At 34.7% G+C, this 26,051-nt stretch overlaps 1 protein-coding gene across 4 annotated transcripts in view; it reads right to left on the bottom strand.

Moving 5' to 3' along the window:
- Positions 1-26,051, bottom strand: part of KIAA0825 (KIAA0825 ortholog) — a 380,540-nt gene that overhangs the window by 257,528 nt on the left and 96,961 nt on the right. For 3 of the 4 annotated variants that reach the window (XM_077864518.1, XM_077864511.1, XM_077864514.1), the window contains exons 6-10: positions 20,478-20,639; positions 10,153-10,247; positions 6,412-6,636; positions 4,683-4,948; positions 2,876-3,026 (exon numbers count right to left, since the gene is read on the bottom strand). In XM_077864518.1, the coding sequence (XP_077720644.1) occupies positions 2,876-3,026; positions 4,683-4,948; positions 6,412-6,636; positions 10,153-10,247; positions 20,478-20,639 (899 nt within the window). Of the gene's footprint in view, positions 1-2,875; positions 3,027-4,682; positions 4,949-6,411; positions 6,637-10,152; positions 10,248-20,068; positions 20,202-20,477; positions 20,640-26,051 lie in introns of those variants that run through there. The other variant, XM_077864520.1, reaches the window with a different exon arrangement.

The following is a 26,051-nucleotide window of genomic DNA, read 5'->3' as shown; positions in this document are numbered from 1 at the left end:
TTAAAATTTCCTAAAGTAAGAAAGGAGTTTGAAAGCTTGATTTTGTCATACTTGTTGTGTTATATGTTAATTTTATTTATTTATTTATTTATTTATTTATTTATTTATTTATTTATTTATTTATTGTGTGTGTTGTATGTTAATTAAAGCAAAATTGCCCCAGCTGATGTAATGATGAGTACAAATGATTTACACTAACTCTCTCCATGGCAATGGATGGGCGCTTTTAATGACACGGCCAACATTATTTCTCATTTTTCAAAATGAAAACCAATTTCCTTAATAGTTACCAATAAATGAGAAAATAAAAGTAACTTGGCATGCAGATTTCTTTCCCTGGAAGTGAAAAATAGTTATTTCAAGACTTTTTAAAATATAAACTTTGTGTTTACTTAGAAACACTCCAAATTGGTCATCGTTCTCACAATTCTCTTCAAAGTGTGTAGAACTGTAATGTATGTTAGGGTTTTCATTAAACTAAATGTGATTCATTTATTTTTCTGACCTGTTTCCCTATTTGTTGTCATTTCAAAAGTATTCTGCTAGTAAACATCTGTTATTTTTGTAGACCCACTATAATGTAAACAGATGTGAGCTTTTATTTAGATTATGTATCAGGAAACAAGCAGCTGGGCTTTATTATATAAGCCATTCAATATTATCTTTGAACAGACAATTCTTTATTCTTTGACTATTGGAAAACACAAGTTGCTAAAATTGAGCAGATGTCAACTATACTAAAAGCTTAATTTTAAACATGTAATCTGAACACCCACTGTGCCATCTGACCAGCACCTCATCAGAGAGATACTGAACTCTTTGGCTCTCTCAAACTGACAGCTTAGAAAATGGAAATAATGTATCTAGGGCTCAAATGATATCACAAAACACGGGCAAATATTCCTTCCTATCTTGTAAATTCTTTCACTATTTCCTTACTACACTCTGCACATGGCGATAGGTTCCCCTGAGATCTCTATCCCACCCTTCGCCTCTGGGCAGGCAGATTTCATCTCCTTTCCACTCAAAACGGCCCTGCCAAAAACATACTAGTCCTGTCTCACAAATCAGTTGAAATAAATAGAGAGAGGAGAAGAAAAGGGTGTAGTAAACGGGATAAAACCATTGTCAAGCACTCCAGTTGTCAAAACAGTTTCAAATCTGTGCTATTTTTAGAAGTTTCTTATTTTTGGTAAACAGAATAGCAGTATCACTTTATTTTTCTGAGCATAAATAACAACCACTCACTCTGCAATTAAATTGTAACTACTGACCATGTAAGTATATGGAAGCTACAGTACCATGTAATCATAGGGTAACTATCTCGTTATTTCTGTCTTTGAAGCTAAAGCCTTGTCATAAGATCTAAGAGCTGCATGTTACATGGTAATTTGTTGTTGTTGTATTTTTTTTTTTTAATACTTGGAAACTTCAATAACAGATTCTCAATGCATCTACTTATTTATACTGTACAACTCTTCTGGCTCCCAATTTGCATAAGAGAAAATATAATACCCCTATGTTGGACATAGAGTGAAATGATACCTGTTCCTCAATGAAAACATCCTATAAAATTGCTCATTAGTACGCTGACATACTGAAATAGTTTGAAACAGGAGATGGATTCATTTTCAATCTCTCTGTTTACCTCAAGGCAAATAAGGAAGCTGTGATGCTGCCAAGAGAGGGGAAGACCAATACTTGCATTCTTATCTCAGGCTACCAGCTGCACCATACCACTTTCTCGTTCTCATTCTGCTCACTGCTGTTTGAAGTATGTCAGGTTTGGAAAACCCTATATGAATGCTCTTGCAGAAAGAAAAACTATCTGGGAAGGGCCTCTAAAGGAGAGATGAAATGGCCTTAGAGAAAGTGAAAAGTCCTTTAAAAGAGCTTCTTAGCTACTTCTCTCCGTTATGGCAACATTTATTATGATAATAACTCAGGCATAAATAGAGCCACAGGAACCTTCGGTGTCAGGGAGTTGACAAGAGTGACTCCACTGAATAAGCACTCCACTCTGTTTTTCCTAGTACTCCATAGCAATTCAGACAGTGGGGAAAAATAAAAAAAATAAAAAATCATAAGCTTCCATCCAGAGGAATAATTGGGAGAGCTAATGAAGTCGGGCTTGACTGATGAATTTTTTAAAAACTCTGATTATCTTTTATTAAGATATTATAAATGTTTAACCCTGCCCTGAAATCAACTTCAAGGAATTTCAAATATTGTGGCTTATGTATAATCAATGGGATTTAGGGGAAGGGAAACTAATGAAGCCTGATGATGAATAATTTTAATTGATCCTGGATTTGGTTGCATTGGGAATCATCAGGCTTTAATTCAGTAGAAATCTGGGATTTCAAAACATGGGCTAAATGAAAATAGGTAAGCTATAAATGATCAGATGGGTCTTAAAACACCCTCAGAAGAACATACTACGAGAAGGGAAAAAAATACATACAAAGAATAAAGTGGCTTAATAAAAGGCATTTATCAAAAACAGAAATATATAAGAAAAAAGTGCAAGACTACCTATAACTGGTCCCTTTGGAAAAAAATATAAAGTTGTAGTATTTTGGCATTATCTCTTTGACTTTTCATCGTATCCTGTTATATTCCAACTTATATAGCACATGCTGCAGCTCAAATTAAGTTATTTTTACTTGTAAGCAGAAGGAGAGTTCTGACGTGTAGTTATTTCAGGTTTTTAAAAAGTGTTTTTCCTGAGTACAAATTCAATATTTAAAAAATATTATCCTAACAGCCTTCGCGTGTTAGTAATGCCAAGCTCATGTTTCTAATTAGCCAGAAAGCAGGTAGGCAGTAAAACATATTTGTGTAAAAAGGAGGGATAGTAAACTTAACTTCACACCTCATAAAAAGCTTTGTAGCCATCCCAGTGGTGGCTCTCAGCATCCTGTAAAATGCTTGTAGCACAAACTCTGACGCAGTAGTCCGTAACCTGAAACTGTAGAGTGTTGATGAATTCCTGATATCGTTGGACAGGCACCAGGAATACGGGTCTGTTTAGAGGGAATGATCAAAGAGACAGAGATTTAAGGCCTGTGCAGTAGGCGGTAACAATCTCCAGTACTACAAATGGTTTTGATTATTAGATATCAATCATTCATTTCCTCCTAATGCTAAAGTCTGCATCCACATTCACTTACCGAAAAGAAAAAAAAAAAAAAAAAAGCCGGTCTTTGTTTTGCAAGTCCTTTGAAAAAGTACATCTGCTGTTCCACAAATATGCACTTCAACTTGAGACAAACTGCATTGTCAATACATCATTCAAAAATAAAAGTATTCTTTGTAAGCCTATTATTAGAGATCAGTGCATTATTTAGGCATTAGGGTATCGTTATTATAGAGAACAACATGCATTTGTCAGAACCAACTTTTATAAAGCTATCACACGTCCCATAAACACACTCCTTTTGTTTTAAAAATTGTAATTTTGTAGATGTCAATTATCTCATAAACTGTTTTAAAATATTCTACAGAAATACAGTGATTTCTGGCACATCTCGTTTATAAATTCAAGTATGATTCACCCTATCTGACTACTTACGGGAATTAAAGAAATATCATAGCTATAGTTTGCATCAAGCCAAATTTATTTTACTTTTATCTTTAGTTATTTACATTACACTTTCTTATGCTTTCTCTCATAACTGAAGAACTACAAATGCTGAGTAAGGAATACCAAAGAGGTTGTTGGACTCTTGCTGGACAGCCAACTCCATGTGTTCCTTTTGCAAGGGGCTGTGCTATCTCCTAGGGCATGAGGGAAGCCAGAAAGACCATGTGGTCATTTTTATTCTGTTTCTAGAAAATATACAGTCTTTTTAGACTACTAATACATGAGAATTAAGATTGCCAGATGCTCTCTGCTCAAATATTAAGGACAGCCTATTACTAAATGGATGTTTTGAAATACATTTACATTGGTCAAAAGAATAGAAAGAAAATGCATTTATTCTCTATATAAGTCCCAGCATCTTGTTTTATTTCTTTTTTTAAGATTTTATTTATTTATTCATGAGAGACATACAGAAAGAGGCAGAGACATAGGCAGAGGTAGAAGCAGGCTCCATGCAGAGAGCCCGATGCAGAACTCGATCCCAGGACCCTGGAACCATACCCTGAGCCAAAGGCAGATGCTCAACCACTGAGCCAGCCAAGTGCACTTTAACATCTTGTTTAGATGGAAAATGCATTTATTCTCTATGTGAGTCCTAACATCCTGTTTGCTTAGAAACAAAAGAGAGAAGTGTGTATTTTACAACTGTGTATACAATTAACAAAAACAAGTCTAGTTTTCCTTTCTTGGGTAGTCAGTGCAGTGTGCCTTACAAAATGGAGAGGGTTTGTTTGGTCAGATAGTAACAGCACGCAGAAAATAGTTGCTCCAGATCAGAATATGGAAAATGTATGGGTCTCTGAAGTATAGGCCTTTAGAAAGAATACCCGGTCTTTCTTACTAATCTATGTATCTGGTTTAACAGACCCCTTGCTCCACCTTTTTGACATTTTCAAGTCAAGACAAATGACAATAATTCACCATGTTCATTATTATTTTCTCCTCGAATATTATCATCAAAATTTCACTCCTGTGATATCCAAAGATTACATGTTACTGTAAGCATGGCCATCAGTTTAATTTAAATGACACTCACTTCTTAGTATTTTCTTTCATCAAATTATCATACTGCGTAAAATGCTGGAAGACATACACCGCTGTGGAGAGCAATGTGTGTAAGTTTGTCAGGGGTGCTTTGGAAGGAAACTCCTTGACTCTCTCTTGCAGTCTCGCCAGGACAGCTGTTGCCACTTTACAACAGGCCTCCTCAAAGTTTGCTCTAATTTCCTGGAAAGAATCATCTCTGCATGCCAGAGCCAGTGGAAGCATTGTGTCAAGTTTTTCCATGATGTCAGAACAAAACTAGGGAGAAATAAATGTAGCACTGAGTTATTTGTACTCTGACAGCACCGTGTAATTTATGTACAGGGGAGCCAAATTCCTAAATAATGAATGTGGCATCAAACATAAATATAATGACACGACTTTATAATAATCAATTTCTATGTTATAGAAAGCTAAACATTTTATGTCAAATGAGGAAATGCGAAAAGGATGCTTCTCTCTATATAAACCTTCAAACCTTATGTTTACCAGACAGACATTATGAAAAACTCATGAAATAGCTTTACATGACAATACTTTATTTGTAGTTAATACAACTTAGAAAACGTGTATCCTTGATATTAATATGATTGCATTATTTTTTACTAATTTATTCTAATATTTTTGCTGTATTTTCATAAAGTATCTTTTTATTAATCACCACACATACATAAGGTATGTCGATTTAATTTAAATAATTTAGAAACATCAGAAACAGTATCACATGGCATCTTCTTATTGGTAAGGAGTCAGAACTTTCAGAAGTGATGTGCCTGGCTTTCCAGTAGTTATCATGAATCTACTCTTTCTTAATGGCAAAGGAAGTATGGTGGATGGGGAGGCAAAACTTGCCTGCATTCCCAATTTGCCAACAGTGGTCCCAGGGGAATGTTCTGGAACCTCAGGTGGCAGTAGCCAAATAAGGAGGCCATCTTGATGAATGCTCTTTTTAAAAAATTCTAATCACAGGTTACTGAACTCATTGTGGGCTTAACACTGAATAACTGTATTTATTTATTTGCATAATTACTTCCTATTTCCTCAATATGCTCTGTGACTCTCAAGGCACACATAAAGATGCAAGACGGAAGCTAATGAAATGGAATGTGCGTTAGTGTGTAAACAAAGATTTAAAAGTTGCCAGACACATAAAAGACAGTAACTCCTTCAAACTCCTACTAAAATTTTCCCAAAATCATTCAAAGGTACAGCCCAAATAAGCAGTTTCCTCAGCTCCCCATTAAGTCACAGAAGTTTCTGCATTAGGGGCCCCAAACTCATGGAGCAACAAGTTGGCAACAGGTTTCAGCCTTTTTTGTTGGCAGTATCCCAGGGACACCCGAGAATAAACCTGGTATTGGGTTAAATACCAAGTATTTGCCAAGAGACTACCATTTTTCTATAGGTTACCTTTGCAATGTCTTATACTGATTTTTAAAAAAGATTTATTTTATTTATTTGAGACAGAGAGAGAATGTGTGTGAATGCAAATGGGGGGCAGAGGGAGAGGGAGAGAATTTTCAAGCAGAGTCCCTGCTGAGCACAGAGCCTGATGTAGCAGAAGTCAATCCCACCACCTGTGAGATCATGCCCTGAGCCCAAACCAAGGGTCAGATGCTCAACCAACTGAGCCACTCAGGTGCCCCGCAATGTTTTATACTGAAAAAAAAAAAATCTCATTATGCAGTCTGCAGTTTGAAAGGATTTCATTTGATACTTGCCTTTGCAATTTTCTTTGGTTGATCTTCCTCAGGAACATGAGCGTCTTGCCAAACTTGCTGGACATTCACAAGGTTCATAGCATAGGTTACAGCCAAAGACCTTTCATTCTGTTCCTGTTGGAGAATTTTTGTGGAAAAATCTTCAATTGCTGTTGTTATACAATGTGCCATGGGAAGAGACACTTCTTTAAATACACTTCGCCAAGCAAAATCTAGTAAAGTAGCCTGAAATATAAATTTATATGAAGTTATATTAATTTTAACCCAGCAACAAGTATTCCTATTGTTATAGATATAAAATTATTACTTTGTTTCAGCATCTGAATATAGGTATTCTTTGATAAATGGCAAAAGCCATTCTTACAACCTGAAAAATATTACCCAGTGAATAAAGCAATATACAAAAACATGTGTATTCTTTACACAGAGTAATATACTGGCATTTCATTTTAATTCATCAGTGGATTTAATCAAAAACTTTTTTCAAAAATTTAATCTCTTAAATATAGTTCAATAAAACTATCTTTATGAGAGTTAAAAGTTACAGTTACTATTTATCACATAAAGCAACCTTTAAATTCAATATATTTAATAAAGCCTAAATTAGATTTTTATAGTCTTTCTTATAGTTTATTGTTAACAAGTATTGCAACGCAAGACAGAGTTTAATATTCAACCTTTTATTTCTTTTTCACTCTCAGAAATCCAGACAAGCCAAAAAATAGCAACAAGAAATTTCTCAGGGAAATTATATCACAGTACCTTTCTAGAATTTTACTTCTTTAGAATTTTATTCAGTTTCTTCACCCATAAAGTGGTAAGCAACACAACTCTCATTCCAAAAAAGGAATTTAAATTATCTGCATTGCTCTGTGTTGGGGGAATGGGAGAGGTTGCAGTGAATGGAGGCTGGTGGTGTTTTTTGTCTTTTTTCTTGGGGTCTGGGCTCAATATAATTATGAATGTATACTATCCCTAAGTCCTCTAATATTCTCTTAAGTACTAAAAAATTGCAGGCAGTAGGTGAACCCAAGCTTAGCATTAAATTTTCCCTGCTTCAGTGTAATCTTATTTACTGTAATAATTCACCTACTCCAGCTTCAGAAGACTCTAGGCTCAATATGCCTGGCTGAATTATGTATTTTTCTGGATCCCAGTTTTTTGATTAGAAAAATAAAAGAGCTGATTTGGATTATTTCTATGATTTCCTTGGTCTAAAATTACTGATATTATGACCATTAGCTTAATTTTCTTACTTATACATCCCATTCAGCATTTATTTAGTGCTTTCTGTATATACTAAACAAAGTAATAAAGATAATACATCTTCCAGGGCTAAAATTCTATATGATTCCACAACGATAATCAATAATCAAATCTATAATCAAAATCTATAATCAAAAAAGTGGCTCTCATTTTCATTACATATATAATTATGTTGTAATTCAACTTTTATTTCTAAAGTATGTTTGGACCTTTAACATCATAGGGCCTGAAAACACATTTCTCATCTTATTTTTACATAAAATTAGTCGATAATTGAATCTACTCAGCTCGTAGAGTCTCCTTTACTATAAGTGAAACTTCAGAAGGGTCATGGGTATAGTTCCCTGCTCTAATAGTATTTCCTTGGGACCCACTTATGATAGAAATATAAAAAGGGAAAAAAAAAAGAAATATAAAAAGGAACTTACCTCCAAAATTAAAAACAACAATAAAACTCTGCTTCTTGTTCTCCCCACCAGAGCATATCTGGTGGGGAGAACAAATCATTCATTCATCCATTCATTCATAAAATTATTCATTAATAAAATCATTCATCCTTTCATTCATTCAATCAAAGAAATGTGTTTTGGTGAAAATTGCCACAAATTGCCATGACTGCAGTGACAATTCCATATTTTGTGCAATGATGATGATTATCTTTACCCATGGTAATTTATATGTGATTACAGTATCTTGACCTATCTGAATTCTCTTTTCAAAATACAAAAAACCAGGGGTATTTGGGTGGCTCAGTTGGTTCAGCAGCTGCCATTGCCCAGGTCATGATCCCAGGGTCCTGGGATCAAGCCCCACATCGGGCTCCTTGCTGGATGGTCAGCCTGCTTCTCCCTCTCCAATGCTTGTGCTCTCTTGCTCTTTCCCTCTCTCAAGTAAATAAATAGAAATCTTAAAAAAAAAATACAAAAAACACAGCACATTAGCAGCTTCTCTTAAAAAACAAAATAAAACTGGGATCCCTGGTGGTGCAGCGGTTTAGCGCCTGCCTTTGGCCCAGGGCACGATCCTGGAGACCCGGGATTGAATCCCACGTCGGGCTCTTGGTGCATGGAGCCTGCTTCTCCCTCTGCCTGTGTCTCTGCCCCCCCCTCTCTCTCTCTGTGTGTGACTATCATAAATAAATAAAAATTAAAAAAAATAAAACAAACAAACAAAACAAAACTGAAAACTACTACTCAAATCAACTCCTAGAAGTTAACAGTTAACTCCTAGAAGTAAACAGCTAGAAGGCTGTTTTCATGCAATACTATTTGCTTACTTCTATTTTCCCCATCTGATGTTTGGCTTCACACATATTCCGGTTAGAATAGAGAACACTTACTAGTTGATCGAAAAAGAAAGAGGAAATAGTGCGGCTTTCTGTTCTGTGAATACCTGTTGATTACCCTTCTCCCATTACCGAAAGCTAATTTCTTAATACCTACTTTGATTTTCAGTTAAAGCATAATATATAACTTTCCACTTTCCTTATAATTTCCCCTTCTTTCTAAATTGAAGCTCTGGGATTCCCTCCCCCCCACCCCCTTTTTAAATATTTACCTGTTATCTCAGTCAAGATCCATTCAGAAAACAGAAACCACACTAGGCATTTCAAAAAGAGGAATTTTAATGTAGGGTGTTTGTTACTAAAGTGATGGAGTTTTGAGGAGCCAAATGTGAGATAGAAGCAAGACAGGTATTAACACAGCAGGGAGCTACTTCTAAGGGCTGGAGGAACAAAGAAAAGGGACTGTATATGGGAGTGTAGTTCCTGGGGCCATCAGTCTAAGTTAAAGGGAAGGCAGACCCAACAGGTGAAACTGGAACCAGGAAAGGAAGGGACCATGCGCTGAGAGCAAGGTCTGTACAGTAGATGAAAGAGTCACAGCAACTACTAGAGATGGTTCCTAAAGAGAGAGGGGAAGAAATACTCTGGTTTCTCTCTATCCACCCTCCAGTCCTCCATTAATACCTTCTACTGGCCAAACCTTGCCAGAATCCAGAAAACAAGGAAGCCTGGAAGGCATAGTTCTCTAGAATACAAAACAGAGCAAGGGAGGAGTAGCAATGGATCTAGAACAAACAGGCCCAGACTGGGCACACTAAAGTGAGACCAGTTCAAACTATTCCTTCCTCTTTCCTTTCTAATTTCCAGCTTCTCACTTTCGACAGTTTTCATAGCCCAAATTCTCAAAGTGTAGACCATGAACTGGGATAAGATGAAGGTTTCTTCACTTCCAGCTCCCTACTTCTTCCATGGAACAGACAGTGCTAGAGAACAACTAACTTCAATTTTCGTCAAGACTTATAAGCTAATTCTCAACCAGGATTTTTTTTTTTTTTTTTTTTTTTTTTTTTAGTGGCAAAGGACAAACCCCAAGACATTTTGACTCATAATGGATTCACAGACATATGATGCTATTATATACGAGTTAAAAAAAAAAAAAAACACACTAGTTTTTTTTTTTCTTCATTCACCTCTTTTACTGGTAGCAATTGCTCTGAAAGGACTCTGGTTTCATTTTTTCTAGGTTTCTCTATAATAACTTCTTGATTGGATGGATCTGAAATTCCTAGGCAAGAGAAAAGAAAACACATAAACATACATTAAGAAAAACAAATCATACCAAATGGAATTAATAGTCATGTTAAAATTATGAAGAAAAGCTCTATCCCTAGTACACACATATACACACACACACACACACACACACACACATCAAGATGCAGAGAATATTGTCAACAAGATGTAGGATGATGTCACCATCACTATTACCATACCTATAGGATCAACCTATATAGAGCCCCCTTCCATACATACAACTAAATGAAATTTATAAACATATTTGATATACATGCATATACAAACTGTAAAATGTAGATCCCTCTGTCATTAATTCATTTTCATGTTGATAACATAGGGTAAAAGTACAAAGTAAATTAATTTCCTTGTTCATTTAAAAATTTAATTTCTGGGGCAGCCCGGGTGGCTCAGCGGTTTAGTGCTGCCTTCAGTCCAGGGCTTGATCCTGGAGACCTGGGATCGAGTCCCACGTCAGGCTCCCTGCATGGAGTAGGCTTCTCCCTCTGCCTGTGTCTCTACCTCTCTCTCTGTGTGTCTCTCATGAATAAATAAATAAAACCTTTAAAAAAATTTAAATTCTGAATTTAAGGATGGTTCATTTAAGAGATGGTGGTATTCATTAACACATAAATATTTCTTTTCTTAAAATGAAGAACAAAATTACATGGGTTAATATCAGCACATCAGGAAAAATTACACTAATAATAAGTATATCAATAATCCATTGGCAAAACACAAACACTGGGATAAGAAATAATCTTTAGCTCTTAAAATGGAAATATTTTCTCACCTTTCGTCTTTTAGAATTAAGGAAGTCTTTTTCAGGGGAAAAAAAAACCACAGCTACAAAAACCTAATAAAAAAATATGCCAAAAAGAAGTCTTTCCAGGGACGCCTGGGTGGCTCAGCCGATGAGCGTCTGCCTTCAGTTCAGGGTGTGATCCCAGGATCCGGGATCGAGTCCCACAGCGGGCTCCTCTCCTGGAGCCTGCTTCTCCCTCTGCCTATGTCTCTGCCTCTCTCTCTCTCTCTCTCATGAATAAATAAATAAAATCTTATTTAAAAAAGAAGAGATCTTTCCACTTTTCCAGTAAGGTTCTATTAATTATAGTTTAATTTGAAATGAATAAGTTAGCATTTCTTTTGTTTTTGCTTAGACTTGATATATGATGATGAATTATAAACTCTGATGCATTTTTAAGTTTTTATTTACTTATTTTTAAAGATTTTATTTATTTATGCATGAGAAACACAGAGAGAGAGAGGCAGAGACATAGGCAGAGGGAGAAGCAGGCTCCACACAGGGAGCCTGATGTGGGACTTGATCCTGGGACTCCGGGATCATGCCCTGAGCCAAAGACAGACATTCAACCGCTGAGCCACCCAGGTGTCCCTGATGCATTTTTAAAAAATTTAACGTCTTAAGAATTGGCTTCTGTTTGTGTCCTGAGCAAATAAATTTCAAAATCTTACTGATTCTTATCAGTAGAACTTGTTACTGATATAATCATCTGGAAGATGTGTGGGTTTTTGTTTTTTGTTTTTTCTAAATATGGTTCTATGAGCATAATCATGAGTGATTCCTCAGTAGTACAATTTTAAAAATATTCTCTAGACAGGTAAGTATGGAAATTTTAATAGAGTTTATATATTGTGAGGAAAAGTTTTTCTCAACTCCAGTGTTACTTAATCATTTTGGATTTGTTAACACTCCTGAGAACTTGATTAAAGTGTTAGACTACTCCATCCCAAATGCTCAAGATGATTGCATGATAGGTGTGCACACATACATACACCCTCACACGCTACTGGGGATTCCTAGGCCTTCTTGTACCGAGCATTCATGAGCCCCAAGGGCCAATGGACTGTAGTTTAGGGATCCTGCTTCATTTCTCAATATTCACCACAACATAGAGAGGGCTTTAGATCAGTGTTATACCATTAACCTAAAATGGCTTCTCTATGGCTTGCACTTCACTATGTCTTTTTAAAAAAATTTTTTTAAATTTTTAAAAAAAATGATACTATAAATAATTAATTCTTTTTTAAGATTTTATTTATTCATTCATGAGAGACAGAGAGAGAGAGAGAAAGAGAGAGAGGCAGAGACACAGGCAGAGGGAGAAGCAGGCTCCATGCAGGGAGCCTGATGTGGGACTCGATCCCGGAACTCCAGGATCATGCCCTGGGCCGCAGGCAGGCACCAAACTGCTGAGCCACCCAGGGATCCCAGGGATCCTTCTAAATAATTAATTTTAATACTGAAATAAAATCCAGATTAATGAAAGACTTTTAAATAGGGACACCTATTAAGATCCGGAATCGAGTCCCACATTGGGGTTCCCTGCATGGAGCCTGCTTCTCCCTTTACCCATGTCTCTGCCTCTCTCTCTCTGTGTCTCATGAATAAATAAAATCTTTAAAAAAAAGAAAGGTTTTTAAATTTTTTTTAATTTTTATTTATTTATGATACACCGAGAGATAGAGAGAGAGAGAGAGAGAGAGAGAGAGAGTTTCCATATACTCCCTCTCTCTCTGCTGAATCAGTTCCCCTGTTGTTAACATCTTACATTGGTAAGGGCTGTGTGTGTGTGTGTGTGTGTGTATTTAAAGTAGGTTCTATGTCCGGCATGAAGCCCACTGTGGGGCTTGAACTCATGACTCTGACTGAGATCAAGACTAAGCTGATATCAAGAGTCAGACACTTAACAACAGAGCCACCCAGATGCCCTAGGGTGACATGTTTTTTACATATGAGAAACTAATATTGATTATATTTAACAAAAGCTCATAGTTTACATTAGGATTCATTCTATTTTTTTTATTAAGTTTCTATTTTAATTCCAGTATAGTTAATATACAGTGTTATATTAGTTTCAGGTGTATAAATATAGCAACCCAACAATTCCATACATCATTCAGCACTCATCAGAACAAATGCCCCTTTTTTTAAAAAATATTTTATTTATTTATTCATTAAGACACACAGAGAGAGAGACACACACAGACACAGGCAGAGGAAGAAGCAGGGCCCATGAAGGGAGCCTGATGTGGGATTCGATCCTGAGTCTCCAGGATCACACCCTGGGCTGAAGGAGGTGCTAAACTGCTGAGCCACCCGGGCTGCCCCAAATGCCCTCCTTGATCCCCATCACCTCTTTCACCCATTCTCCCTTGCCCCACCTCCCCCTGGTAACCATCAATTTGTTCTCTAATAGTTAAGAGTCTGTTTCTTGGTTTGTCTCTTTCTTTTTCTTTTGCTTGTTTAAATTCCACATCAATAAAATCATATGGTATTGGTCTTTCTCTCACTGACTTACTTCAGTTGACCTTATACTCTAGCTCCAACCATGTCATTGCAAGTGGAAAGACTTCATTCTTTTTTATGGCTGAATAATATTCCATCATATATCTCACACCTTCATTATCCATTCATTAATCAGTGGACACTTGGGCTGTTTCCATAATTTGGCTATTGTAGATAAACATAGGGTTGAATTAATGTTTTTTTGTTTTTTGTATTTTTTGGGTAAATCCTCAATAGTGTGATTACTGGATCATATGTTAATTCTATTTTTAACTTTTCGAGAAACCTGCATACTATCTTCCACAGTGGCTGCACCGGTTTGCATTCCCAACAATGGTGCACAAGGCTTCCTTTTTCTCCACATCCTCACCAATGCTTGCTGTTTCTTGTGTTGTTGATTTTAGCTGTTCTGACAGGTGTGAGATGATATCTCATTACAGCTTTGATTTGCATTTCTCTGATGATGAGTGATGTTGAGCATCTTTCCATGTGTTTGTTGGCCATCCGGATGTCTTCTGTGGAGAAATGTCTGTTAATGTCTTGTGTCCATTTTTTAATTGGATTATTTGGTTTTGGGGTGTTGAGTTTGAGAAGTTCTTTATATTTTGGATACTCTTTATTTGATATGCTATTTGTAAATATCTTCTCCTATTCTTTAGGTTGCCTTTTAGTTTTGTTGATTGTTTCCTTCACTGTGCATAAGTTTTAATTTTGATGTAGTCCCAATAGTTTATTTTTGCTTTTATTTCCCTTGCCTCAGGAAGACAGATCTAGAAAGATATTGCTAGAGCTGACATCAGAGAAATTATTGCCTATCCTCTCTTCTAGAATTTTTATGGTTTCAGGTCTCACATTTAGATCTTTAATTCATTTTGAAATTAAGGATTCATTCTTTGTGTTATTCATTCTATGGGTTTCACCTAGTGCATAATGCTATGTATCTACCATTACTGTAACATATGGAATGATTTCACTGCTCTAGAAATCTCCTGTGCTCCATCTATTCACCTCTTTCCCCCTTTTCCCTTCCCTTGGCAACTATTGGTCATTTTTATTGTCTGTATACTTTTGCTTTTTCCAGAATGTCATTTAATTGGAATTATACAATATAGATAGTCTTTTTAGATTGGCCTCTTTCATCTAGCAGTGTGAATGTAATATTCCTCCATGTATTTTTGTGGCTTGATACCTGATTTATTTTTATCACTGAATAATATTTCATTGTCTGGATGCACCATAATTTAACTGTTCACCGCTGAAGGACATCTTGGTTGCTTCCAAGTTTTTTCAGCAATTATGAATAAAGCTCCTATAAACATTAATGTGTTGGTTTTTATATGAACATAAGTTTTCAACTCATTTGTGTAAATACCTGGGAGTGTGATTACTAGATCATATACGACAGTGTTTAGCTTGTAGGATACAATGAAATCATTTTCTAAAGAGGCTATACTATTTTACATTCCTATCAGTAATGAGTGAGAGTTCCTGTTGCTTCACATCCTTGTAAGAATTTAGTGTTGTTAGTGTTTCAGATTTTAGCCATTATAACAAGTGTGTAGTGATATCTCTTTGTTTTGCTTTGCATTCCTCTGATGACACATGACATTGAGCATCTTTTCATATGCTTATTTGCCATCTGTATATCTTCTTTGGTAAGGACTCTGTTTAGATCTTTTGTTCATTTTTAATTGAGTTTTTGTTGTTGTTTTCTTGTTGAATTTTAAGTGTTCTTTGCATATTTTGGATATAAGCCCTTTATCAGATATGTGTTTTGCAAATATTTTTCTGTCTATGGCTTGTCTTTTCATTTTCTTAACTACTATACGTTTTCACTTGGCAATTTCACTTTAGAAATTTACTGTCCAGATATGCATGTGCACATTTAAGACAAAGTTCAAGGAAATTTGCTGTATCATAATTTGTGGTAGCAAATATAGAGAAAAACAGCACCCTAAATGCTCATCAATGAGTAACTGGTTAATTACAGTACACATATCATTGGAGAGTTACTCACCTATTTGAAAGAATGAAGTCTTTCTATATAACTGTTAATAAAAAAGAAGCTCTGCATAGTATGACAAGATTTCATGTTATTTTAACTTGGGGATATATACAAAATAGTTGTCTCTGGAAAGGAAAACTAGAAAACTAGAGTGGAAAAAGACTTAATTTTCACAATATATTCTTTTGTCTTATTAAAAGTCTTACTTTAATGTATCAACTACTATTCAAAACAAATTTTAAAGAAGGAAGTAATAAAGATCAAATAGTTAATGACATTATAGGACCACGTTTAGATTCTTAATGTCACTTTACTTTTCTACAGAGAACTCATAAAACTAGCTAATGTAAAAAGATATTTGGGGCACCTGGGTGGCTCAGTCAGTTAAGTGTCTGCCTTCAGCTCAGGTCATGATCTCAGGGTCCTGGGATCGAGCCCCACATCAAGCTCCCTGCTCAGTGAGGAGTCTGCTTCTCTCTCTCTGACCCTTCTCCCTGCTTGTGCTCTCTCTCTCTCTCTCTCTCTCTGGGTGTCTCAAATAAATAAATAAAATCTTAAAAAAAAAAAGATATTTAACTCTAGAAAAATAACACTAGTTCAAGGTACAAGCTCTGCAGATTTATTTCTGGAAATAACTATCTGCCATTATGCAGCTATAGTTTGAGACTTATAAAAAAAAGTTAATTATCTTATATTTATCATTTCACTTCCAAATACATTATGCTTATTCACTCAAAGTAGCATGCTTTGATGTTATGCGAACCATTTGTCTATTTTCAAGATGAATAAGAAAAAAAGATAAGCTTCTCAAGACTTCTTTTGCCGGCAAGCAATTCCATATAATATTGAAAATGAATTATCAAGCAGTTATGATAACTTTTAGAATACAATCTTTCCCCAGAAAGTTAAAAAAAAATTGAAAACATAATCCTATGTAAAGAGCAAAAGGGATCATTTTAAGGTAGTAAGATTGATTCTAGACTAATAAATACCTTGTGGTTTTAATGAATTAAGGCATTTTTGTGTTTGTTTAGAACTCAAAATGGTCAATATCAAAATTTGGCATTGTCAAACTTTACGAGCTCTGTGAACGTGTGATAAATTATTTTATCTAAATATATATTGAAAACTCTATATACTTTGCATTCCCTAGAGAAGTAGCTCATTTTTGGCTCATCACTATAAAACATACTTATTTGTATGCAGTCAACACTGGTTTCCTTAAGAGTATGCCCAGATTAAGGACCTCAGTAGAGTGCAGAGGGTCACAGGAATGCCAGCTGCTAAATAGTCTCCCCCTAAAGAGTTCACTGTGGTTCATTTTACATTTCTGGTTAGTTTCCACACTGTCGCTTTCTTTCATAGAGAGTAGAGGTTGGCAGTACTTCCCTGTGACATCCACTTTCACACCCAAATTGGTCTTCATAGGCTCCCATTGTGTGCACTACAAAGCAACTTGCCTTGTTGGCAGCTCTAAGTGGGAACTACAAGTCTTTCTTTTCTTCACTGTTCTTTTCTGGCTCACAAGCAACCTCCCACCAAAAGCTGAATCTGTGGAAGAGACTACATCCAAGAGATAATACTATGAAAAAGTATGAAGAGAAGCCCAGGTGGCCACCTTGCAAATTTCCAATGTGGAAGCCTTCGACCTCTCTGCCCAAGAAACAGCTAAAGTCCTAGTGTAATGAGCTTTACAAACCCTAGGAGCCTCTTTACCTTAACTACATACGCCTCCCTAATACAATCCCTTAACCATCTAGCTAAGGAACTCTTAGAAGCCATTTGACCCCTCTTAAGACCCCCTAAGAGTACAAACAATCTTTCAGAAGATCTGAAATCTTTGATTCTTCTGAGACAAACCCTAAGTGTTCTTCTTACATCCAATTGAAGCAGCCATTGCTCTTTGTCATTGCTGGGGCTAAAGAAAAATGAGGGCCAAGAAACCTCCTGGTTTAGATAAATCTCAGATGCCACCTTTGGAAAATTTGAGGAATTGCCCAAAGAACAACTTTATTCCAAAGGAGCATTAGAAGTGCCCCATAAATCAAATCTGAGCCCACTCCAGAAGATATGATCACCTAAAAGAAATACCGTAAGGTACCATTATAGTCAAATAATGTCCTATCATTTGCTGAAATGACCAAAATAGAAAACTATCAAGTCATGACCCAAAAAAAAAAAAAAAAGGAAATATATATATAATAATAAATATTTCTCTCTAAAAATACTTCTATGTCTCTACAAAATCTATTGCATCATATTCAAATTACTAAGAGCACTGCCAATTTAGCTAAATTGACAATATAGTGGTAAACATCAAAGTAAAAAGTAAAATATTTAATTATCTTTATATTTTCTCTATGTGATGTTAAGCCCCTGGATATTTTTAAAACATCTGGACAATAAGAAAAAAAAAAAGCCCTCATTTTCATCGCATTGTTTTGGTTACATGGACATAGTAGGCAACTCTTTCCAAGATCTTTATTAGCAAAATATGCTCCAATTAAAAGAAACACACAGGAAACCAAATGACTTGATCTTTTTCCCCCCTTATTCCCTCCCACACAAGATTTCCAAGCAAAACATTAACTATCAGGTAACTTAAGATGCATTTGGTTTCTTTAATCATCTGTTTCAAGGAATCTTTTCCTTCCTGATTTAAGAAACCGATGCTTTTGATAAGAATTGATTAAGTTTTTCTTGACGATTTCCCTCATAATCATTCTTTTCAAGAAGCCATTTATATAAAGTTATGTCACATTAAGTCAATCTTAGCTTTGTTATAAGAAATATGAATTTCAACAATGAGGAAACATATATCATATGGGGATGGTCTAGTACTTAAGACATTCTTACACCTGTCTTTTAAAATTCCTTTCACATACTTTGTTCAAAGACCCACAAGCATGCTTCTATAATACATTCTTATTAATGGATTTGAAGTTACTTTTATCTGCCATGCTGCTTATATAATAACAAATTTGGGTAAGGTAGACTGTTGTAGCATAATTATATATTTTCTCTGTTGATTTTATTCAATAATGGTAACCATTTCCCTCAAATATATAGCATTTGCAAATCACGAGATTGCTCAATTTTAATCTAAATAAGTCTTCTTTTTCCGAAATTGGTAATATCAAACCTTTGCTTCAATTGTTTGCCATTTGAGTTTTGTATCTTTATAATACTTTTCTAATACAATTATAATTTTGAATTAATGCTTCCCTTTAAAGGAATAAAGTTATTAGAATTTACCTAATTTCTCTAGATCCTGGTCTAGGACCAAAACAGTATGAGTCCCAAGAGGTAAGAGTCTAGATGTGTTGGGAGTCTGCTCTGTTTCTTGATCTACACCTCAGAAAAGATCTGCTAGAGATGTGGATGTGAGATGCAAAGTCTTAGCCAGGCATTATAGATGAGTAGCAACACCAAGTGTCAACTGCTTGAGGCACCAAGATGTCAATCAAAAATTAGCATGTCATATTGATCTACTAGATCTTTCTTCGACCCAGTCAGTTTAATATATAGGACCCTCTAGGGTTCCTATTATCTCCTAATTAAATCTATTTTTCCATTCTGTCTTCTAATTTTCATATTTTCTGTCTTATATTTATATTATTTTCCTATTGGACTTTTGTCAGCTTTAGAAACCTGAAATCCACCTCAATTTTTCTTCAAATTCTCTCCAAAATTGAAAAAATGATCTACTTTATAATTTTACAGTGCTACTAAAACTTAATCTGACACAGAGAAGGGCGGTAAGCCATGCCTAATATAAAAGAAACTTCAACCCTATAACGTTTCCGACATTATTTACCCAGGCAAAATAAACACAAAAGTAAACATATTAAAATAAATGTAATTCCTTACTATGAAACTGGGTTTTGAAATTTTCTGATTGATTGTTAATCATTTGGTTCCCTCACTTTGTTTTGCAAATGCAGCCACCAACTATATTTATTGTCCTTAAAATGATACATGGTATCATGTAAAAGAGAACTTTCTGATATAGATGAAAATATTTGTAAGTAGAGATATGAACATATTTTAACTATTATGCCTTTGAATTTCACCTCTAATGTTAGAAATATTATTTTAACATACATGGCATAGGTTTCGTCAAAAGGATTTTGCTAAGACTAAAAACAATAGGGATGCCTAGGTGGCTTAGAGGGTACAAAGAATTCTTTGGAATTCTGCGATCCAGTCCCACATTGGTCTCTCTGCAAGGAGCCTGCTTCTGCCTCTGCCTATGACTCTGTCTTCTCTCTGTGCCTCTCATGAATAAATAAATAAAATCTTTACTAAAAAAAAAGACTAAAAACTGTATAAAATTAGAATTACTTTTATAACAGCTCACCTTTATTGTGACCTACTAGACGTTCTTTTAAATACATACACTAAATCATTTAATTCTCACATACATAACATATTGAAATTTGAAGCATATAACAGTAAAAGAAAACAAAGAGAAAGCTAGTTTAGTCCTACACCATTATTTTGAAGATGAGAAAATGGAGTCTAAGAAAGCTTAAATATTTCGCCCAAGGTCACTTGGCTGCTACTAGCAGAAGAGGAGCTACTAGATCATCCAGTATGCTTATTTTTTCCATAAGCCAGGCTGCGTTTCTCTGAATATAAAAAAAAAAAAATTTAATTTGATTTCATCTAAAGATCATTATTCAGAATTGTATTACAATGCTTTGTCAATTACAATTATAGAATTTGCCACATATATAAGATAGAAATGTAATTTTATGGTGTGTATTACATTTAACATTTATTTAAATAATTCATGTAAAGAATTCTATCATGCATTTTTTTTTCAAGTAATGGTACAGATTCAGCAGCAAGAAGTGAAAACAGAGAGAATAGATTTACAAATTTAAACAAAAAAATCATGTTACCTGAAATATTTCTGGGTGTCCTCAGTGATACAAATATTTCTTCCAATAATTCTTCAACATTTTTTTCCAGCTCCAAGAAAGATTTTATGAGTTGCGATAAGAATTTGAGTTTATCTAAGGAGAGGAAAAAGTTTCTTCTTTTCTGTGGGCATTCGGGAGTAACTGTGGAAAGAGATCAATATTATCATATTTGTACATTTTACTTGTTTTCTCAGTAAATATTGAAACAATCTATGTGATTCCATAAGCTATCAAAACTAATAAAATCAACAATTAAACCAAATTTGTTTTTTAAGAAATGCATATAAATCTCCTACGTGTCTTTTCTTTTGGGAAGCTGGAGAGAAACATTCTGTTTGATGCAAATATGCCAATTAAATAATTATATTGATTCTCAGAGTTATAAATAGGAATGTGATTTGTTTGTAAAATCATATCTTATATAGTTCTGTTCTTTAAAAAGTCTGGCATGACTTGAATCTAGTCATGAGGAAACATCAGGTAAACCCAAATTGACAGAAATTCTACACAATAGCTGGTCTGTACTCTAAAAGTACGCAAAACACAAAGACCAGGAAACGTTTTAGCCAAAAGGAGTCTAAAAGACGTGATAACTAAAGTTAACATGATTGGTATTTTACTTTATTTGATTATAAAGAACATTATTGGGTTAATTTGGTGAAATTTAAGGTCTACAATCTAATGCTCTTATTTCATGATTATTAATTTTCTTTCTTTTAAAAAAAATTTTTTTTTAAGATTTTATTTATTTATTCATGAGAGACACAGAGAGAAAGAAGCAGAGACATGGCCAGAGGGAGAAGCAGGCTCCATGCAGGGAGCCGGATGTGAGACTCAATCCCGGATCCTGGGATCACATCCTGAGCCAAAGGCAGAAGCTCAACCACTGAGCCACCCAGGTGTCCCTGATTATTAATTTTCTGATATGGATAACTATACTGTGGTTATGAAACAGAATGGTCTTGTTTTTAAGAAATACACACTGAAGTATATAAGGACAAATATACGTAATCTATTCTCAAGGGAAAACATGGTTTTCAGAGAAAGTGGATGCAAATGTGGAAGCGTGCTAAAATATTAACATTTGAGGAATCTGAGTATTTTTTGTAAGTCTGAAATTAAAATAAAAATTTAACTTAAAAGAAAAAATGAAGAGACAAAGGATATGACTTTTTAAGACCTTAGAAGCATTCCTCTGATAGCATTAAAAAGAAGTAACTTAGTTGTTCAATCTAGACTACATAACTCATGAAATCATGGTTAAAAATAACTTCGGTCTAAATAATTGTCATATCAATTTCTTTCATAAGAACAAACCAACTTAAAATAAATAAAGGTTGATTTTTTCTCTTTTAAAATTAATGCTGTTTTCTCTTATAATTAAATCACACCACCACTTGAATATAGAAAAATACCTCTAATATATCTAAAATATCTCTAAAAATACTCTAAGCATATAGAAATTAAACTGCCCTCCCCAAATGGCACTTGGGACCAAGTTTTCAAGGATTTAAAGAATTCTTCCTTTGTTATTGCCACTTCTTAAAACATGTATTTAAGAACTATCTTGAGGCTTAAAGACAAATGGGAAAATTTGTAAACTCTTCTAAAGAAAGTGTAAAGTGCATTTGGTAAGAAAATACTGAGAATGCCAATTAAAAATAACGTAAGGTCTGGTGATTCCAAGTGAAAAAACATTGCCTTCATCATATGGATTTAAAAGGTAGGTTCCAAAAGCAAACCAATTTAATGGGTGATTCACTTCACTCACTCAAACTTTTAAATGCTGGCATCAGACTTTTAACCATAGGATAGAGGTTTTTACTGAGGGTAAAAAATGTCATGGTACCTTTGCAGATGATTTGAGAGAGACCTGTCAGCCAATTTAAACTGGAATTTAGTCCTGTTCTTAAAGAGCAAAGCAAGGCACACACACACACACCCATGAGTACCTACAAAAACTATTTCATCTCTAAATTGATGTTAGACCCACATACATTAAAGTCTATCTCTAAACAGCCCTGCTCACACCCATCATTCTTCCACAGGCGTGCTAGAGAACACAAACATGTACAATCAGCCTCTAAGATTTTGCCATGAAAATCATGATCCAAAAATGAAAGAAAAGAGAATAAATATATTGTGAATCATTTAGCTGTTGCTCGATTCTCATTTTGCTTGTTTGATTTCTTTTAAGCTTTGTTCATATGGTTGGAGGGACTGATTTAGCTTTCTAAATCTTAACCATGTCCCTTTGGAACTAAACTATTTATAAGCAACACTTTCAAGACTTTAAGAATTCTTCCTCATTCTTTAATAGTTAGCTAGAAATTAAGAAGGTTTCGTGCAGCTCTATTTTAATTAGAAGTACTGTATTTATAAAGTAAACAAAGAAGTACCCCTAGTCCCAAAAAATCTTTAAGAGTCAAAACACTATAACCTGAGTGCTACTTGTTTAAAAATTATATAGGGTCTGAGGATTCTATATGAAGAGGTCTTACCTTCATGATCTGGATTTAGAAAAATCTTGTATTCCAGAAGTTAAACTTTAGTGAATGGTAAATCTATTTCCATTCAATGCATCTTTTATAACTTAATAATGAAAGAGGACAGAATAATATGTATGACCTAAATCTAATCATTTTTGTTCCAAAGAAGCAATGATTATGGTAGTGGTCCATTAATTAGCAGTCCTTATTTCCTATTACTATTAGCTCAGTGTTCTCCCAAGGGCTACTGTGAAGGTTCTTAATTTATGGAAAAATAATTCTGTGATAAATTCATTTTGTGAAGGTCCAATTAAAGCAAAATTAAACACAAAGGATGAATAGCATAGCTCAAACTTGTCTTATTTTCCCCACAGTATCTCATAGGACTAGAGTTCTAATCATCACATCTTAGGTCATAATTTCTATTTGCCTATACATACCTATTTTTCTGTTCCTTAGACTCTTCACTGTCAACCAAATTAGGAAAGGATTTCCCCTGTACATTTATTTTCACTCAATTAATCTTTCTTTCCTTCTTCTTTCACCATTCTGTTTGTTCCTCCCCTCCAACTCACCTTCCTAGAAAACCTTATCTGGATACAGTCTATTCACTTTCCCCTTAAACTAATCTGGCCTTTCTCTGTTCTTTCTTAAACACTATGCAAGTGTCTTCCTTCAGGAAATTTTGGACATACAGGCTTATACACAGGCAACTATGTTTAGCTGGTCACCAATCATTGGCATAAAATATGTGAAATAATGATTTTCACTCTATTACGGGATGAGCTCTATGGTTCTTAGAAAATACGAAATTCTCCTAAATCCTAATAATATTATAGATAAAAGTTAAATTGGCATTTTAGGGTAAGATTTTTTTTTTTAATTTATTTATGATAGTCACAGAGAGAGAAGGAGAGAGAGGCAGAGACATAGGCAGAGGGAGAAGCAGGCTCCATGCACCGGGAGCCTGATGTGGGATTCGATCCTGAGTCTCCAGGATCGCGCCCGGGCCAAAGGCAGGCGCTAAACCGCTGCGCCACCCAGGGATCCCAGGGTAAGATTTTAATTTACCATCAACTAACAAAGAATAAGTCCATGTTGAGGGTATTTTTTTACTCCCCTATGTTATTTTAATAAAAATTTTTCTAAAACATAATATAAAATTCCTTGCTTTCTTAGTGTTTAGAACATAACTTAAAGTTTTCTTCATGACAGAGCTATGATAAAAGTTACTTTTTATGTGTTGCACTGAAAAATGAATGTCTGTCCTCATCAAAAGGCATATCCCAAACTTCATTTGAAAAGGATTCTATGATCAAATAGGTTTAGGAATCACTACATACTAAATGCTACTTAAAGTGGCTCACAATGCAAATTAGAATATTAAACACTGTAATTTTATAATAATGTAAATTAAAAAGAAAACAAAGTTTCTCAAACTTTTTTGATCAATGAACACCAGTTTACCAACAAATCTATTAACTTTTGGGATTTTTCTCAAACAGCAATGCCGTTGAGGGCACACTGCTCTAGACCACAGCACTCCTTGAGAACTGTCTACCCTGTAGTCTTTCCTCCCATTTTAGATCTCTAGTGGAGGGTTCTTGTTGCTATTTGACTGATTTTACCAGTGTATGCTTTCACTTGTAAACTATGCTCCTGACAGCATCATAGTATTCTGCAGACCTCTTTGAGAAACTAATCAAAGCCTCCTAAATCCCTATAATTAACCCTCTCGTTGAAAAACAGCAAAAAGCTACTACAAAAACACAGTTTCAGGGATAAACAGAACTATGCGAAGTCCACTGTGGCTCTCATAGGGCTCTGTGGTCCAGGAACTCCTGATTTGTTAAAAATGCTTAACCCTTTGCCATCACCAAGTGCCTTTTAAGCAAGTGCCCCAACTCAGTTTTCTGCCCATTGGAGTTTGAGACCACTGCCTGAGGGGGCCATGAATTCTAGCTAAAAATTTTTATGGCAGAAAATTACTCTCTAGGCATCAGAAAATCTGGGGATTTTGGTCTTAGCAAGTCAACCAAAGAGGTGCTATTATGTAAAACATCAGTAACTTAAAAAAGAAATGTTCCGTTTTTTTTCTGATTCCTGATTTTTAAAAAATTCTGGAGGGAATATGGAACAATTGTAGGAAATTTCTAAGAGCATATCCTACACATTTGCCCAGGCAAAAGAACTGCTCCTAGGAAAACACTCAAAGAAAAGTTGTAGTTTTATAGGTTCTTTCATCACAAATGTGAAAAGATTTCCATGAGGCCAGAGATTATTTCCAGTGTATTCACCACAGTTTGTCAAGAATACAGTATAATTTCTTACACGGAGTAGACACTATAAAAAAAAAAAACAAACTGGTTAAAGAAATAAATATATAAAATACCACAGGTCCTAGGAATATCTAGGTTTGACTTAGAACAATGAAAGATTTTATACCTATTCCTGAAATGCATTTTCAAAACAATAAATATAGATCTAAGCCTGGGAATAAAGAAACAAATATATATTTAAATAAATACAGTATTATATAACACTCTTTTCAGTATTTAGTTAGACAAAAGAAATTTGGAGATTATTTCTAAAATAGAAAATGTGTGCAAAAAATATAAAATCAATGATAAGCTAGGAACTTGATAGAGCATATCGATACAAATGACTCTAAAATAGATTTTTTGTGTGTGTTTTAAAAAAATTTACAGCATACTTCGGGTAACATTATGTGTCAACTACATTCAAGTTTTTTAAAAAAGAGTATACTTTAGAAAAATATTGTATGATGAAATAAGTCACAGATATTCATAGAACTATTGTTCTAAAATTAAATGAAACCCTTTCTCTTCTCTCTCCAAATATATATGTATATATAGATATATCTCATAATATACATCCATATGGATGTATCACTCATAAAGAATATAGACTATAGACTCTACACTGAAAGGTGTTTTGCATCTCATGACTAATAGTCATAATATTAATTCCATTCTCTTGTAGCAAAATTAGGGACATTGAAAATAAATCTTGAGGGACATTAGGGCTCCTCACATTTGATCCA

Source organism: Canis aureus, chromosome 2 (genome assembly GCF_053574225.1).
Source record: "Canis aureus isolate CA01 chromosome 2, VMU_Caureus_v.1.0, whole genome shotgun sequence".
NCBI lineage: Eukaryota > Metazoa > Chordata > Mammalia > Carnivora > Canidae > Canis > Canis aureus.
Note: the sequence above shows the minus strand (reverse complement) of the source record. Positions and strands in the feature narration are given on the sequence as shown.